An 18,786-nucleotide genomic window follows, 5' to 3' on the forward strand; every position below is an offset into this window, starting at 1 on the left:
ACAGGCAGAGAGACGGACGTTCATGGCAAGATTATTATAGCAATTAATAAGAAATGATAGAAGCGAGTTAAACCAAAAAATATTTATAGATTTTTAGTAACATGAATTATACAAAATATGTAAATCAAACTGACATTAACATCTAATTAAAAGAATCAATAAAAAATTGTTACAAGGACAATATTAAAAATTATTAAACATAATTTTTTTCAATAAAAACTTAAAATATTAAACATAAAAGAAAATTAACAACAAGACAAAAAATCATAAAATTTTATTTTAAACTAAAATAATATTTAGAAAAAAAAAAATCAAACAAAACATATTTCCAATTAAAATAAATGAATGAAATGTATGTTAGCGGGTCAATTTTCAAACCGACCTCCATAAAAATCGAAAATAAAGAAAGTGGTGCATGTATTTTAAGAATAAATTTTAACGAAAAAATATAATAAAACTAATTAATAAATTGAAATTTTAACACAGCTGGAGTATTTAGACAACAAAAAGTTATAAAATAAACAAAAAAGCTCAAACAACTTTTTAAGTAAAACCAAAACTATTAAAACAAAAAACTATACCAAAATAAAAATAAAATTTGGAACAAATGTGTGTATTGTTTTATAATTTGTCTATATAAAAATAAACATTATTTTGTATACATAATATTTGCTGGGTTAAGTATTAAAAGAAAAGAGAAAGAAAATTAATTGCAAATATTAAAGGCGTTGACAACTGAACCGTACGAATACATGACGCTGTACGCATGTTTTCCCCCGCAATAAGAAGTGACTGACCTTTAACAAGGATGTAAACTAAATTATGATAAATGAGCAGCGTATTATCGATATAAGATTAATACCGCAAAATTATTTGTTTATGCAAATACTAAAATCGCCAGGCAAAAATAAAATAACACTGACCTTGTTTATACAGTTCAATAGAACAAACAAATGTTGAAAATAACCAAATTATATATTTAAACAATAAAAAATACATGAGCAAAAAAAGCAAATAAAAATCCAGGTGGCAGTTTTTTTTCGAATACCACTTCATTAAGTTTTTAAGTGTGAAAAACATTTGACAAATGTTCATGTATGATATGCATGTCTTGACATACAGCGGCAAGCAATTAGTGTCGGCAAAAAGACCTTAAACTTCAAATGAACTTTTTCGTCTAAATTTGGAGGACAATAATAATAAAAATCTTCATTGACATGATGAAGCATGAAACCATAACAAAACCCCTGCCCATAACTGCAGCTAAAGATAATACCAAAAAGGGTTTATGGAAGTCAAGAGGCACTTCCGAGGGACCCACACCCAAAAGTCCCATTACCAAAGCTTTTGATTTTCTACCCTGGTCACGCAGCAAGAAAACAGCCAGCGAGAAAACTACAAAAGCTAAAAATGATTCATCATCAACTGCTGCTGCTACTAATAGCAGCACGACTGCTGTAACTGCCGTTAATGCTAATCCATCGGATGATAAAAAAGATGCCTTGGCCTCTTTAAACTATCAGCGCAATATCTTTCGTAATGGCGGTGGCATAATACGTGATATTTTAAATGATAAAATAAACAGAGATGAAAGAACCTATAAAAAATCCAACATACGTAGAGCACGCCAAGTGACGGGACGTAATAAAAGTCTAGATATCAATGAACTCATCAATTGTGTAGAGCAGGAACTTGCCAGCACTTCAGGTGATGGCAGACATAATGTTGAAGGCAAAAGTCATCGTTTTCTTGACGACACCTTTATTGAGAATATAATGAGAGCAAAAGAGGCCTATCAGCGTAATTTACAGCAAGAAGAGTATGACGAAGAGGAGGAGGAGGATGAGCAAGCCTACTACAACAATCATCACGCCCATCACCGTCCCGTGGTGGAATGTAATGATACAGAAGATGAATATTTCTATCAGCAACAACAAGAACTGGCCCAACTGTGCAAGCATTCAGATCCTTTAAAAAGTGCCAATGGCACCACCAACCTCAACGGCAGTGGTAGTGCCTCTCCCAAGCATATACTCTTCAATGATGAGAACACGGTGTATCTTATTAAAAAAGAATTGCCAGTCAATAAAACCCTTAAAAACTGTGATAAAGAACGTAAACACTCAGAGAGTGTTTTAAAAGCCCGCCTTAAATTCAAAAAACTTTCAGCCGATAATTCCCTTCCTCATGATTCAAAATCAATGGTTCTAAACAACAACCGCATCATAGCGAACAGTAGACACCAGCCTCCTGTCAACAATAAACGTAGTATATTACAAAGACAAAATACCACACCCGAACAATTTAGTGCCTTAACAAATACCCGCTGTAGTCCAGATGTTTTTCGCAAAAGATCCCCCTCAGCCGGACGCTATCAAGCACCCTCACGTTATTCACCCAGCTACCCGAGACGTAAATCTCTCACCGAAGGTGTGGTATATGATCAAAACACAACTTCGTTATATGATAATGGCAATTCGAGTACGAGCAGTATGGGCAGTGGTGCCAGTACTAATGGTGGTATTTTAAATGATCGTCCTAAAACCGATAAACCGCGTAAAAAATTATCATTTCGCGAACCAGTGGTGGCGGGTAAACGTCCATCGCGTCGCACTAGTGGTGAAGTTGTGAGCGTAACCACGAATGGTTTGAATGTCCAAAAGAGTAATAATAATAATAATAGTGTTAATAGTAATTCCAACTGTGATAATGTAGTAGTAGCTAGTAGGCGTTCAACGCCAACAAATGATTCCATGCCAACGGAAGAAATGGAAAAGGTAAGAAATGGAAAAGGACGCGAAGTGGATTTTTAAAAGATAATTCTTATGAATTTCTAACTAAAAGTCTATAAAGCATAATAAGCGTTCTGTTTCAAATTAACATAAGTTTTTAGAAATAAATTGTTAATGCCGCCTCTAATGCAATAGCCTAGAGTTCCGCCTAAAGTCCAGTCTATATCCTAGTATATAGTTCAGACTATAATCCAGTCTATGGACTAATCTTTAGCTCGGACTATAGTCCAGTCTATAGAGTAGTCTATAGCTCAGACTATGATCAGTCCATAGACAGTTCAGAGTAAAGTCCAGTCTATAGACTAGTATACAGTTTAGACTATTATTATAATCCAACTTATAGACTAGTCTACAGTTCAGACTAAAGTCCAGTCTATAGATTAGTCTATATCCATACTTATAGATTAGTCTACAGTTCAGACTAAAGTCCAGTCTATAGACTAGTCTAGTCAGATTTTAATCCAAGTCTATAGTTCAGACTATTATCCAGTCTATAGACTAGTCTACAGTTTAGACTATAATACATTCTATAGACTAGTCTATAGTTCAGATTATAATCCAACTAATAGATTAGTCTACAGTTCAGACTAAAGTCCAGTCTATAGACTAGTCTACAGTTCAGACTAAAGCCCAGTCTATAGACTAGTCTACAGTTCAGACTAAAGTCCTGTCTATAGACTAGTCTACAGTTCAGACTAAAATCTAGTCTATAGTTCAGACTATAATCCAATCTATAGACTGGTCTACAGTTTAGACTATAATACGTTCTATAGACTAGTCTATAGTTCAGATTATAATCCAACTTATAGACTAGTCTGTAGTTCCGACTAAAGCCCAGTCTATAGAATAGTCTATAGTTCAGACTATAATCCAGCCTATAGACTAGTCTACAGTTCTGACTATAGTTAGACTAGTCTGTAGTTCCGACTAATGTCCAGTCTATAGACTCCAACTTATAGACTAGTCTACAGTTCAGACTAAAGTCTAGTCTACAGTTTAGATTATAATACATTCTATAGACTAGTCTATAGTTCAGATTATAATAGAACTTATAAACTAGTATACAATTCAGACTAAAGTCCAGTCTTCAGACCATAGACTAGTCTATAGTTCGGACTAAGGTCCAGTCTATAGTTGTGACTATCACAGATCATAGATCAGTCTATAGACTATAGTCCAGTCTAAAGACTACTCTATATTTCAGACTATAGTTCAGTCTATAGACTAGTCTATAGTTCAGACTAAGGTGCAGTCTAAAGTCCAGACTATAATCCAGTCTATAATTCAGTCTATAGAGTAGTCTAAACTAGTTTATAGTCAAGTTTATATTATAGACTATAGTCCAGTCTATAGTCCGGTATATAAAATAGTCTATAATACTGTCTATAGAGTAGTTTATAGTCCAGTCTTTATACTAGTTTAAAGTTCAGGTCTATAGTTCAGACTATAATCAATAGGGTATATTTAAGAATATAATCAGACTGATTACTGGAAGTTTTGCCGCAATTTTTTTTTTTATTTTTTCAAAAATACCAGATAACATATCATATTAATAACTTCTGGAATATTTCTATCGAGGTGTCATTTATTTCACCCTTTATAGTTAATAATTTGTATCTTAAATATGATTTTTTTAATTCTTATTAAATTCCTTTAAATTTTATTATATTTACAGTCTCAGGCAATGCGTATTGTACGCACAGTGGGTCAGGCTTTTGAAGTATGTCACAAATTTAATATACATAAAAATTCCCTGGACAACAATGATGAACGTTCCGATATCTCATCATCAGAATTATTAGATGTTGAAACCCGTTCGGATCAACAATTAAGTGACGATGATGGACACAATAAAAAAGGTAAGTGAATCATTAAGAGAATTATTCTTTTTTTTTCATAACATAAATATATTAAAAATATAAAACAGATACTCTTAATAAATTTTGTGGTAAATTAATTACGGAATGTAAATAAATATATTTAATTGTTTATGGGCTGATGGAGTAGATCCATAAATATTGGTCAATGTTTGGTTATGTTAAAAAATATATTTTTTTAATTATTATTTTTTTTTTACAAATTTTAATTTAAAACTGGTAATTTTTAATGAAATACTGCGTTGTATTTGTTTAATAAATTTAAATTGTTATTTATTTAAAAAATTATATGACGCTAAAATGTTGAGTTTATTTTTTTTATCCTGTGTTTTTTAATCGTTTGTTTTGTTCATATCATAAAATTATATTCCCTGAGTAGCATTTTGTGGCTTTTATTGAATTTTTTGTGGATATCATAAATGTTAAAGATTAAAAAATGTTATTACAGTTAACAGTACAACACCTTAAAAAATTAAAAAAATATATATAGCAAAGGTGAATTTTGTTGTACCCTGCGGTATCTACTTTTATTACAGTTTCACGATTTATCAATCAATTGCAAATCAGATAGATGCTATACTCCTAGCAAAATTGACTTGTACTAACACAGCCACTTACTTATCAACGACTACTACATACCATTTGCATTACTTTTAAGTACTCTTATAATATCTTTCACATTACCATTCACATATGTACTTTATTTTGTAACTAAGCAGTTGTGTTGTCAGTAAGACAGCGAACTAACGAACAAGAGACCCAAGTTCGCATTATATGTGAAAAAAACCTACTTTTCAATGACTACTACATATCGTCTGGTTTACATAGAAGTAGTCTAATAAGGTCTTACACATAATGTGTTATATAAATACTTTCTAATTCATTAGTCATCTTGCCAGTGAAGATATAGAAACTGCATAGGTTTTTCCATGCAATTTACAATGACTACTTTTTCTAATTACTTTTAATCGTTCGTGATAAGTAATTGCCTCCAATGACATCACCGTGTTAAAATAATGACTTAAAATGCTATTGTGTAAGTAAATTTAAGCATTTTCACCTCTTACATGGTAATGAAAGTTTTTACTGGGTTCTTAAATTGCATTATTCTCTTAGAAAGCACTTATCTGTTGGTATATTATGATGTAAGCTAACGATAGTAAGCAATTTGAAGGAACATATCACTATATTTAAGGCGTCATGGTGAACTTGCTACTCATTGATTTATTCATTCAAGAAGTTGCTCTGATCTCTGTGATTAGATTTCAGATAATATTGACTACTGCACAGCCAAACCATGTTTTGTTTGACACTTCTCCATGCTGACCCAGTAAATAACAATAAAAATTTTATACACATCCGCTGTCTAAAAGTTAACAAACGTGGTAAGCTCACAATCCATTGTCAATAGTGAGCTTACTATGTTTGTTACCTTTTGTGTATAAAATTTATATTGCGACAACGAATTGTTGCAGTGTTGACAACGTTGCGTTGTCAACATTGCATAGTGTTGTCGTACGTATGTATATACTTGACAACGGATGTTATTGAAACATTTGGTGTCAATTTGGTACCAGACGTGTATATTTATTTTACCCTCTGTGTCAGAAACGAATTTCTGAAACGATTTATACTGCAGCTGTTAAGAAGAAGAGGAAAAATAAGATGTCACTTACTTTCTTTGTAACTGATTGGTCAGATCAGGCTGCCTGAGGAATTGCAAAGATGTCGCCGACATCTATATTTTCCGCCAGCTCATAATTGTAGTTGTTATTGTCCCTTAGCATTTAGGGCTTTATGCCAGAAGATTACATCAACTAAGAAACGTATTATGCTGAAGCAATCAAGATGAAGAGAATGGCGAAAATTACATTTACTTCCTCTGCAACTGATCTGTTCTAGGTTAAAATTAGGTATAACATTGACATTCTGCCCATTAGTGCCATTAGTTTGAATAGGGCTCAGTGTAATTCATCCGAAGTGTACTAAAATGCTAACCATTGGACTCAAATGTATGCCCAGCGAAGTAATACAACCTGCTCGACTTACCTAGATTTAGACATTAGTCGAGTCCACAAACAAGCCAGAATTCATTTAGTACCTTTAATGTTTATTTTTGGTATTGTACAGGTTTAGCTACCTTATAGTTTGTTTTGAAAAATTCATCATTTTAGGGATAAAAACGAGAAAGAGATAATTTTGTGTTCATTTAAAAAAATAAATATTTGACAGTTTATCCATAATAAACTCTATTCAACATTGACTTACATTTTGTTAATTTTTGCATTTAAATAATGACATAAATAACTTTCACTTACATAGTGCACTTCTTGGAAATTTCCCGTGTCTTGAACTGACATCACAACAGGCAGTCAATTTAGCAATATAGAAAAAACTGATATATAGACAACCGGAAACATGTGTCTTTTGATATTGAAAGTGTAGTCGATTTAAATAAAAAAACTGCAAAATTTCAAGTGAACTCTTAATGTGTACCAAATGGAATTGAAAAACTTAACGAGGCACCCCATGGCGTAGGGTGTTTGTTTATAGTAGATGAATATAAAATCAGATTTTAAAATGTAAAATAAGATGATCTCATATTTAACACATTTATTCTAATCATGTGTCTTTATGTGTATGTCATATTCGTATATGACACTTAGACACACAGAGCAAAAATGGCAAAAGTAATGGCCGTCACTAACAGCAAAAATTCAAGAGACAGTCAGACAGATAGACATGAAGACAAGCAAAGAAATTAGAAAATTTACATATGAATTGTTTGTTACTTTATCTACATATACATGTTACTTACGCTCATGTATTCATATACACATATGTTTACGTTTATGTGTAAGATTATGCTTTGTTTGTATTTATTTTTTGGTGTCAGTGTATTTGACAGTTGACAGCATCAAAACACCATTTTATTTATTTTATGACATTTATTAAATGTTTGCTGTAATACTTGCTTCTACTCTGTTTTTCATTCATTTATTTATTTATTCAGCCATTTATTCCCCATAGTCTCATAATCGTAATTTCGTATTAAGTATTTTTTTTTTCGTTTATTTTCCTTGATTTTCAATACAATATGTATTATGATTTTATTTTCGCTCCCCATTCTGCTTTTAACTTATTAGATTTTTGTTAATGAGCACAAAACAATAGCATCAGCAGCAAAAAGTCATCATGCAAGTACTCACGTATTTGTTTTTTATTACTTTGGCAAAATGGTTGTGTCGTAAAATTTTTAAAATTTGTTTTAAAATTGTGCCATTAATTTTGCAATGTTTGTTTTTTCGCGGAACAAACTTTATTTTTTAACCTCCATCAAATGTAATTATGTTGGTTTTTGGACTAATTTACCATGAATGTACAAGTTTAACGAAAATTTGTTTAAATGTATGTAACAATGGGATCTTCGGTTAGTTATAGGCTGAGCTCTACAGAATTTGATACAGGAACTAATTCCGTGGAATATATTATTTATTTGGAATTTTAATCTAATATCGATTTATCGATGACGAAAAATTTTGGTTTTGGAGGCCATATCAGTTTACGTTTTGGAGGTCATATTAGATTTTTCACATAACTGCTGTGTCTTTATTGAGGTATGCCTGGACCCCAAATCTGAAACTTAAACTCGACATCATATCTTCTCTAGCAATATGAAATTTTATGAAAATCAAACCACTTATACATATTTATGTATTATACATTTTACATATTCCCCCACCAGTTGCTACCGGTACGTATAATTGATGTTGGCTAATTATTTAATAAGTATACGTTAATTGTAAATCTCTTTTTAATATCAAGTGCTAATCTTTAAGTTTATAATTTATATAATATAATTTCCCGATCCTATAAAGTGTATATATTCTGAGTCCTTATAGATAGCGGAGTCGATTAATCAACGTCCGTCTGTATGTTTGTTGAAATAAATTTTCTGAAGACCCAAGACATTTGACATGCTTTTGAAGTTTCTTCTTTAAAATCAGTAAAAATGGGCCTATAAATAAGAAAAAATGTGCAAAATCGAAAACAACCTCTGAAAATTTAGTGTTTTGTAGCAAATTGAGATTTTTAGATCAAAAATATTTAATTAACAACAACAACCACACACACACGGTAAATTTAGTTCTTGTATTTACTTGTTTATAAAAACAAAACAGGACAAGAACAACACGTTATAAAGCTGTGTGTTGTTATTGGCTAGAAACATGAAATTAAACATGTACATCGCGGATTAAGTGAGAATGTATAAAAAGGGACTTTTAAGTACTTATCCGTTCTTTAAAAGGTACTATTTCAGTTATTGTATAACATTAAAACTAGAAACATAAATATAAGCATGTAGAGCCTGGAATAAATGAGGACTTTTTGGTACTTTTTCGTTCTTCAAAGGTACTTTTTGAATTTGCTATAATATTGAACCTAGAAAGAAGAAATTAAGTACGTGGGACCCAGTGTAAGTGAAAACCTATAAAATGAACTTTTGGTACTTTTTTCGTCTTCAAATGGTATTTTTTGCATTTTCTGTAATATTGAATCAAGAAACATAAAGTACATACATAAGTACGTTGAGTAATAAGAATATATAAAATGGGACTATTTGGTACTTTTTCGTCCGTTAAAAGGTACTTTTTGAATTTTCTATAATATAGAACCTGGAAAGAGAAATTAAGTATGTAAAGCCAGGAGTGAGATCCTATAAAAGGGCAATTTTTGGTACTTTTTGAATTTTCTATAAAATAGAACCTAGAAACTAGAAATTAAATATGTAGAGCACGAAGTAAAAGAGAACCTATAAAAGAGAACTTCTTGGAACTTTTTCGTTCTTCAAAGGTACTTTTTGCAACCTAGAAACTTAAAATTAAGCATGTAGAGTTCGTAGTAAATGAGAAAAGGGAACTTTTTTTTAACATTTTCGTTCTTGCATTTTCTATAATATTGAATCTAGAAACATAAAATTAAAGATATACAGCCCGTAGTAAAAATAAGACCAAACAGTGAAATCTATAAAAGGTACTATTGGTACTATCTCGTTTTACAACTGATATTTTTTTACACTATAGTAAATGGCATATAAGATTCAGCACAGACGAATCTTACTCTTACACAGAGGGAAAAACCGGCAGAAAAGTACCGAAATTTTATCATTTTGACAACCACCATTATAATTTCGACAATGCGTCGTTGTTATTGCAACAACGCATTGTTTTTATTAAAATTACACTTTTTGTCATTTCGGCAATGCATCGTTGTGATTTCGACAACGAATCGTTGTAATTTCGACAACGCAAGATTCAGCACAGACGAATCTTATTCTTACACAGAGGGAAAAACCGGTAGAAAAGTACCGAAATTTTATCATTTTGACAACCACCATTATAATTTCGACAATGCGTCGTTGTTATTGCAACAACGCATTGTTGTTATTAAAATTACACTTTTTGTCATTTCGGCAATGCATCGTTGTGATTTCGACAACGAATCGTTGTAATTTCGACAACGCAAGATTCTGTTTGACAACATAGCGTTGTAACTTTGATAACACATTATTATTTCTTGCTGATTTGATATCTTTTATATTTTTGTTGTTGGTTTAACATCTACGGTACATACTTTGACAACGGATGTTATTGAAAAATTATAAACACTTTGTTGTCAATTTGGTACCACTCGTGTATAATTTCAAAACATATTTTTTCCCTCTGTGTACATGTTTAAACTAAATCTATATCGGGGATTTCATGACAATCTCATTAAGCAACCAAAAGTGTTTTAAAGGAAAAGATCTAGGCTTTCTTTGAAAGACAGTTAAAACAATAATTTTGAAAAATTACGGTCCATAGCTATCTAAACTCTTTGCAACAATAAGTTATATAATAATAAGTTACATAGATGAGAAGAAACACATATTTGGCAAAACATTTTGATCCACTGTAACTTAGAGTGTGTCTAAAGTACTATCCAATAGTTCTATCTTTGCACTATGGTTCAGATGACCACTTTTTTTGACTAAAACTAAAAATGTGGCCAAAAAATATTTTTATGGTATTCTAGATTTATTTTGTTTAAAATTTAAGTGAAATGACAAAAAAAAACAAAAACAATCTGTAGATATATTTCAAACTTATCGAAAACATAAATTTGAGTTATTAATTAAATAAAACAAAGTATTTAGAAATTACAGTTACTCACATATTTCCCCTACAGTGCGTATGAGTGATGCACACTAATTATTTATTAAGTATACGTTTATTTTAAACTTAAGTACATTTTAATTTTAAGCTAGAAAACCAATAATAATTTAAATATTATATAATTTCATAATGACTAATCTTTTTATGCCATATAATAAATAAAATCCATTAACATTTAACACTATAAAATTCTTTCAAAAACAAATTTTTGTTGATGTTTTGTTTAGATTTTATTACTTGCATCGACAATATTTCCACCATTAAAATGAAATTATACACAAATGGTGAGAAAAATAGAATAACAAAGAAAAAAACGATTACAATATAAAATTAACAAATCAATTGCATTTCTAACAATTAAAAACAAAATTGTATACGAGCTGGAAATTTGAATATTTTCTTAACATTTTTGTTTAAAAATTATAACAAAAAATTGTTAAATAAGCTTTTAGTATTTTTTTTAAATAAATTAAATAATAATAGTACTTGTACCACATCGATACAACAATAAATAATTTCAATGTTAAGGTTTTAATTTTGAAAAAATCAAATTGTAATTTTAATTTATTAAAGGCTAATCGTCATGATATTATAAATTGTGTGCGTGTGTTTTGTTTAATTTGTTGAAATTTTTTGTAATTATTATGTGTTTATGTTTTAAAATTGTAATCAAGGTTATAATGTTATTACACCTTGTAAGTTTTTGTGTTTTTTTTTTCTCTAAATTTGTATTTTTGTATTAATACTGTTGCTTGTTTTTCTTTTATTATTAGTTTATAATATTAATGTTTTGACTTGAATATTTTTAGCCTGATTTTTGTTAGAAAATAGTTTTATAAACAAATTAAAAAAGTGCTGTTAAGTTGTTTTCATTAAACATTTATTGATTTTTTTTTAAATTTATTATTTTGTTTATTTATTTTGTTATTATTGTTGTTTTTCTCTTAGGGCTGTAATGTTATCATTTACACTTTCAATATTTTGTAAGCCTTGACATATTCCTGGTTATATGGTTTCTATCATTTTGTTTAGTATTTTATTTTCCATTAATATTTATTATTTATTTTCTTAACAAGTTGACGTCACTTTTTTGTTGGTGTGTTTTTTTTTTAATTGTAATATTTGTTTGTTTTTTATTAATTTTTATTAAAATTTTAATTGTTTAATTTTTATTTTAGTTTCTTTTTTTTTAAGTAATAAAAACTATTTTCAAATTTGGTTCAAGGTTAATTTGTATGTGAAAATACATGTTTATTTGAACATTTTTCAAGAGACTGATAACAACAACAATAACATCTAAGAAATGTCATGCATTTGAATTGCAGTAAGTCAGGGACAACATTAAAAAAGAAATAACCTTCACATTAGACAAAATTTCGTTAAAATTTAATTGAAAATAAAATTAGTTCTTTATACATTTTTTTAAACTAAAATATTTGATAAAAATTTATTTTGATATATATAGATGCAGGTTCGATTCACGCAAGAGACCCTCTTGCAAATATCATCGAAGGTTTTCAAACAATCCCCTTATATTCTTAACCTAAGACATCATTAGCTTCAAATTAATTTCAACTCATACCATTTATTTCATTTTCAACACAATATAAATTATACCAATTATTAAAAAAAAATACTGAAAAATAAATTTCATTCTAATACAATTTATTAAATTAATAATTTATAAAACAACGATTAAGCAATACATTTTTTTTTTACAAAAATATTTCAACCAAAAAAGAAAATTGCTTTCATATTTCGAGAACAAGGTAGTTCTTGACGTCATGTTTCTTTGTGGTTTTTCTGTAAAACTTTGAAAAAGAAAATGAAAATATATATTACAGCAACAGCAGCGTAAACACGTAAAAAATAAAAGAATAAAATAAAAAAATATAGAAAAACACAACAGTTTTCAATCAAAGACATCAGCTAACATCGTCACTTTTACAAAAACTATTTGTATTTTTCTGTAAATAGACCCACACAGAGAAATTATTAAAAACAAAATAATGAAAAACATATTTTAACACAAAATTGATAGTTAAACTAGAAATCTATAGAAAAAACGTTTTTTTTTAATAAATAAGCCATTGGCATTAGTAGACGACAATTTTTATGAAAAAAAACACAAAAAGAAAATATTCACCAAAAATTATTAAACAAAGCATTTACAAAAAAATATCATTATTATTTCACTCATCATCGTTGTCGTCATTGTCATCATGATCACAGCACGATCAACTACATCATCATTGTTCTTTTAGCATAGTATAATAAATAGACAGACAGACAGACACACGAACGGTTGGTTATTGAAATTAATTTGTTTCTTTCTGGTTTTTTGTTAAAATTTCCATAAAGATTGAAAGAAACATCTGTGTTGAATTAATGTGGGGTACCAATGTTACCAGATTTATTTTTTAAATTAATTTTATTTAAAATAATAATTTTGAATTTAGTTTTTAATGTAAACTTTTTATTTTTTTTTAATTGCAGCTCATACACCAGAATTAAATTTACCCCAAAGGCCTAATCATTTGGAATTAGTGCCTCAAACAAATCTTAGTAAATCGGGAAGTTTTATGGTAAGTTTTTGAAATACTTTTATATACATATATAAACAATACTAGCAATATATTTCATACACCATTCACACCTAAACAAATTTAAAAAGTTTCGAAACCAGAAATAGAAAGTAAACAAGTAAGAAATTATAGTCGGGCGAAGCCGACCATATAACACCCTACACTTATGGAATGTGATTTAGTTTTCATAATAAAGCATTTAAATTGAATTGTACCTTGCCTCAGATATACTTAAGCCATTTATTGTTGTATAAAATTGTGAACATTTAAGTGAAATTTTGAAGGGGGCTTTGTATAGGGGCTATGATCAAATGAGACTCTATAATTATAAAATTCATGAGGGTCTTCAAGGGTAGTATAGATCTTGGTTTTGCAGCTTTTTGTCGAGATACGAGTAAAACATAAACATAATTATGAACTTAAGAGCCCTATTTGGCGGGTTCAGTTGTATGGAGGCTAGGTGAAATAATGGACCGATATTAACCATTTTTAATAAGCTTTGTTTCCAGTCCCATAGAAGATCATGTGCCAAATTTCATTGAATTATCATCAAAATTGCGACCTGTAGTTTGATTACAGGGTTTCGAGCGTTCAGTTGTATGGGGGCTAGGTGAAATAATGGACCGATCTTAACGATTTTCAATAGGCTTCGTCCCTGTGAAAATAGAAGATCATGTGTCTAATTTCACTAAATTATCTTCAAAATTGCATCCTGTAGATTGATTACAAGGTTTACATGTACGGACGGACGGACAAGTGGACGCACAGACGGACGGACATAGCTAAATCGAAAATGATTCTATGCCGATTGGTATACTTTAAGATGGGTATTATTGTGCGTTACAAACATCAGCACAAACCCAATATGCCGTCCCCACTAAAGTGGTGTAGGGTATAAAAAAAGGGAAGAAAAAGTGTTGAATAAGTATGTTTTTCTAAAAAAAAGGAATGAATATTCTTAAAAAAAGAAAAAATATTTTAGCTTTAGTTTTAAGTGCCTATTTTAGCCGAGCTATTATACAGGCCGGCATATGTTTAACTCAGAATTTTGTTATCTGTGTTACTATGTATTATATTGTATCTCATCTAATATGCCGTTGTGATCTTGATATTCTTTAGCGAGGATAAAATTGAGACTTAAAACATCCCATGCATCGCTGATCTTAACGATAAACTTGCTGAGAAAGTACTTTGAGATCTAATCAAGACATTTTATTACCCTGTATGCCCGATAAATCTCACCAGTGTCATACTGTCCTATTTTGCGAGCAAGTATTCTATAACAAGATCAGCTAATATGTATTCGATGGGATTCCATTCTATTTCTACAAGTGATTTTTCACTTGTCCCATTTTGTTGCTCCAAGTGATTTTATACTTTCGCGTTAACGGGTGATCGTACGTGCTGAGGATCTTGGAATTGTTTTTATACCCACCATCAAAAAATATGGTTTTGTCATACTGTTTGCAACACATCGAAATATTGGTCGAAGACCCACAAAAGTGTATATATATATTGGGTCCTCATTAAATTCTAAGATGTTTTAGCCATGTCCGTTTGTCTGTCTTTCCGTCTGTCGGTTGAAAACACTATAGATTCCGAGCGATATTCTGTATCGTTGCAGTTTGAAAATGGGCGATGTCGGTCTATGTTTTCGTATAGGCAGCTTAAAGGGCCATAACTGGTTTAAAACACTATTTTAGCAATGATATGAACAAGTTTTATATGAACCACATTCTCTCTACCAAATTTTATGAGGATCGGTTCATAATAGACCTTACTCCCCATTTAAGGACCACTCAGAAACTGACTATAACGCTCATAACTTGCTTCAAAATTATAGTAAAGCAACGAAATTTGACATACATATGTTTTTAGGAGATCTTGAGTTTCTCTGATAAATATTATTGGGATCGGTCCATAATTGACCCTACCCCCATATAAGGTCCCTTCAGAAAATTACTCTAACGCTCATTATTTGTCAGTATAAGAAATCGACATATACGAGTGTTATAGAAACTCAAATCTCTCCGCTAAATTTTATGCGGATCGGTCCATAATTGACCTTCTAATTCTAGTACTTATATCAACGAAATTGGCGTAAACATGTTTTATAGGAACTAAAAAATCTCTGCTAAATATTACCTCTTATAAGGTCCCTTCAGAAAATTACTAGTATAGCAACGAAATTCGACATAAAAAGTTTTAGGGAAACATAATTCCCTGTCAAATTTTTGAGGATCGGTCCATAATTTTCCTTAATCCCTATATATGGTCCTCTGTCAAATATTATGAAGATCGGGCCATATTCAATCAAAGCCTTCATATAAGGCTTAGAAAGCATTGATATTCGACATAAAAAGTCTTATTGAAACCAAAATTTTTACAAAATTTTAATAGGATTGGTCTAAAATTTAGCATTACTGTAAATATACATTACTCTATAAATCATTAAAAATATGTATTATGATAAAATAAGTACTACTATGACCCTGACTTTAATAAACTGTTTATAAGCGATAAAAATTTAAATAAATCTAATTGAGCAAATGGTGGGAACAAATCACTATTCATATAGTATGAGGCCAATTTCCGAATTTCACTTGAAATTTATAGCACATGATTTGATGGTGGGTATATAAGATTCGACACGGCCGAATATAGCACTCTTACTTGTTTCTGCTACCTTTCTCATATACCTGATAGCGATTTCGTTAACAGCTTGATATATGACGCACTCTTCCTCATGGCAGTATAATTTTCAAGATTTTTAGCAACCTTATCAGACAGGTCACATGCTTGTCATCTAATTGGGTAGGGGTATTTGAAGTATTTTTGGATTATAATATAGTTCGATATCTATTACTCTTGCTACCTAATAGATAGACCAAAGTATCTTATATAGAAGCTAGTATGTCGCCATTTGATGAGGAACCAATTTAATTTTTTTTATTTTGTTGTTTTTTATTGTTTCCTTATTTTAGTCCCACCAGTAGGCAAATAGGGACTAGACAGGAACCTACAGTCGGCCCTTATCTTATTTTACTAAATAACTGTTCCGGTTCTCGGCACTAATAAATCTTTCACATATGAGATGGTATATACAAAATGATTGGGGAGGTGTTAAAATATTTGTCATAGAGGCTTTTCCATTCAATGTTTCATTTAATATTTTTGAAATTCTACATTAATTAAACATAAACAGTTATGAATAATGAAATAATTTCAATTAACCACACTGAACTTTATACTTTGAAGTCTAAAAATGTGCAAATAATCAAGAGAATGCAAGAAAAAAATACGCACATAGCTATTATTTGATTAGATTTAGATGTTTATTAAGAAATCGCAAAAGAAAATCTAAAAATATATTATGATGGAAATGATAAACAAACACCTGAGCCAAAAAGGTAAAATTACTATAAAAATAATAAATACAAAACGAAAATAGCAGCGACTACCAAAAAAAAAAATACACAAAATAACTTTTGTTTTGAAAAGAAAACAAAATTTAAATTGTTTTCTTTATCAAAGAAAGGAAAACAATAGAAAATTGTTTGGTTTTTGGTTAGAAAACGAATTAGAGATGAGCTACGAAAGTTAAATACAACAATTTCATATGTGATAACATCTTAAGTTAATTTCCTATAGACCATAGACTAGACTATAGACTAGACCATAGACTAGACTATAGACTAGACTATAGACTACGCTATAGTCTAGACTATAGACTATGCTATAGTCTAGACTATAGTCAAGTCTATAGTCTAGACTATAGACTAGACTATAGACTAGACTATAGACTAGACTATAGACTTGACTATAGACTATAGACTAGACTATAGACTAGACTATAGACTAGACTATAGACTAGACTATAGACTAGACTATAGACTAGACTATAGACTAGACTATAGACTAGACTATAGACTAGACTATAGACTAGACTATAGACTAGACTATAGACTAGACTATAGACTAGAATATAGACTAGACTATAGACTAGACTATAGACTAGACTATAGACTAGACTATAGACTAGACTATAGACTAGACTATAGACTAGACTATAGACTAGACTATAGACTAGATTATAGACTAGACTATAGACTAGACTATAGACTAGACTATAGATTAGGCTATAGACTAGACTATAGACTAGACGAAAGAATGGAGATCAATTTCGTATGTGATAACATCTTAAGTTAATTTCCAATGATTTACTTTACGATAACTTGCTAAAATATTTTGCCTAGATAATTAATTGTTAACATACTTTTAGGTGGCCTTACCTATTTTTCTTTTAAGGGATTTAAATTTAATTATTTTGTTTCATATTTCCAAATTCTTTGAATAAATTAATATTTTTTTGATTTTTTTAAAGAACTTTAATTACATTTCTTAACAATTTATTTTGTAAATGTTCTCTAAAGCATACTTTAGGGTGCCTTAAAACATGAAATTGCAAAAAAATGGCAATCATTTTTAAATAAAACGCAGAAATAATCATAATTAATTAATATACAATTGAAATGTTTGTTTTTTATTAAAAAAAACTCTTTATTTATAAAGGCGTTGATTAAAAATATATCTATAATATACTAATTGTTAATTGAATTTTAACAACCCAGTCGATAAAAATCTTATATTTATAATTTAAATAACAAAAAATCAACAAAACGATTTATATGTGTATCGCTCGTTTTTCCCCATTTCACCTCTTTAAATGTTCAGCTAAACACAATTTGCACTACTGGCGTCTTGCGGTTTGTTATTATAGATGTTTTTTCTCTATAAAATACGATGACATGTGTTATAATTTATAGAAAACCAAACAAAAGCTGGAAGAAAAACAAAAAAAACTAAATATAAAATATGAAATTTTATTATAAATTGAAAACAATTTGGTTTTCATTTCATGTGATTATGATGTGTTAAGAAAATTGTGTTTTAATTAGATTTGTGTGCTTGTATTTGCAAAAAAAAAAAATTATTAATTAATATTCAATTTTTTTTACAATCACAAAACAAACAATATCCAAAAATTTGATTTAAATGTTTTATTTTAAATCTAAACAGTTTTAAATTAACAATTTCTGTTGTAAGTTTTAAATAATTCGCGTGGCGCTGTTGATTGATAGAAATACAGAAATTATATAGATTTTTTTAAACTAATAATTTTGCCAATTAATATTAAACAGAAACTATTTTTTTTTTGCAAATTTATGCTTTTTTCATAAATTAAATTGGTGCAAGGTGGAAAAAATTGGAATTTTGTTTAGGAAAATATTTTTTGTATCGAGATCAAAGTAAAATT

General features: G+C 29.6%; 1 protein-coding gene across 1 annotated transcript; it reads left to right on the forward strand.

Moving 5' to 3' along the window:
- The first annotated feature begins 808 nt into the window (after positions 1 to 808).
- Positions 809 to 13,494, forward strand: LOC119613860 (rho GTPase-activating protein gacU-like). Its single transcript, XM_037969928.1, has 3 exons — positions 809 to 2,777; positions 4,468 to 4,651; positions 13,381 to 13,494. Exons 1-3 carry the CDS (start codon positions 1,218 to 1,220, stop codon positions 13,479 to 13,481), a joined length of 1,845 nt encoding a protein of 614 aa, XP_037825856.1. The 5' UTR covers positions 809 to 1,217; the 3' UTR covers positions 13,482 to 13,494.
- Positions 13,495 to 18,786: the final 5,292 nt, after the last annotated feature.

The sequence above is a fragment of the Lucilia sericata genome, unplaced genomic scaffold (genome assembly GCF_015586225.1).
Source record: "Lucilia sericata isolate MDLA Ls3-8-SP2 unplaced genomic scaffold, ASM1558622v1 Contig002389F_arrow, whole genome shotgun sequence".
In the NCBI taxonomy this organism is placed as follows: domain Eukaryota; kingdom Metazoa; phylum Arthropoda; class Insecta; order Diptera; family Calliphoridae; genus Lucilia; species Lucilia sericata.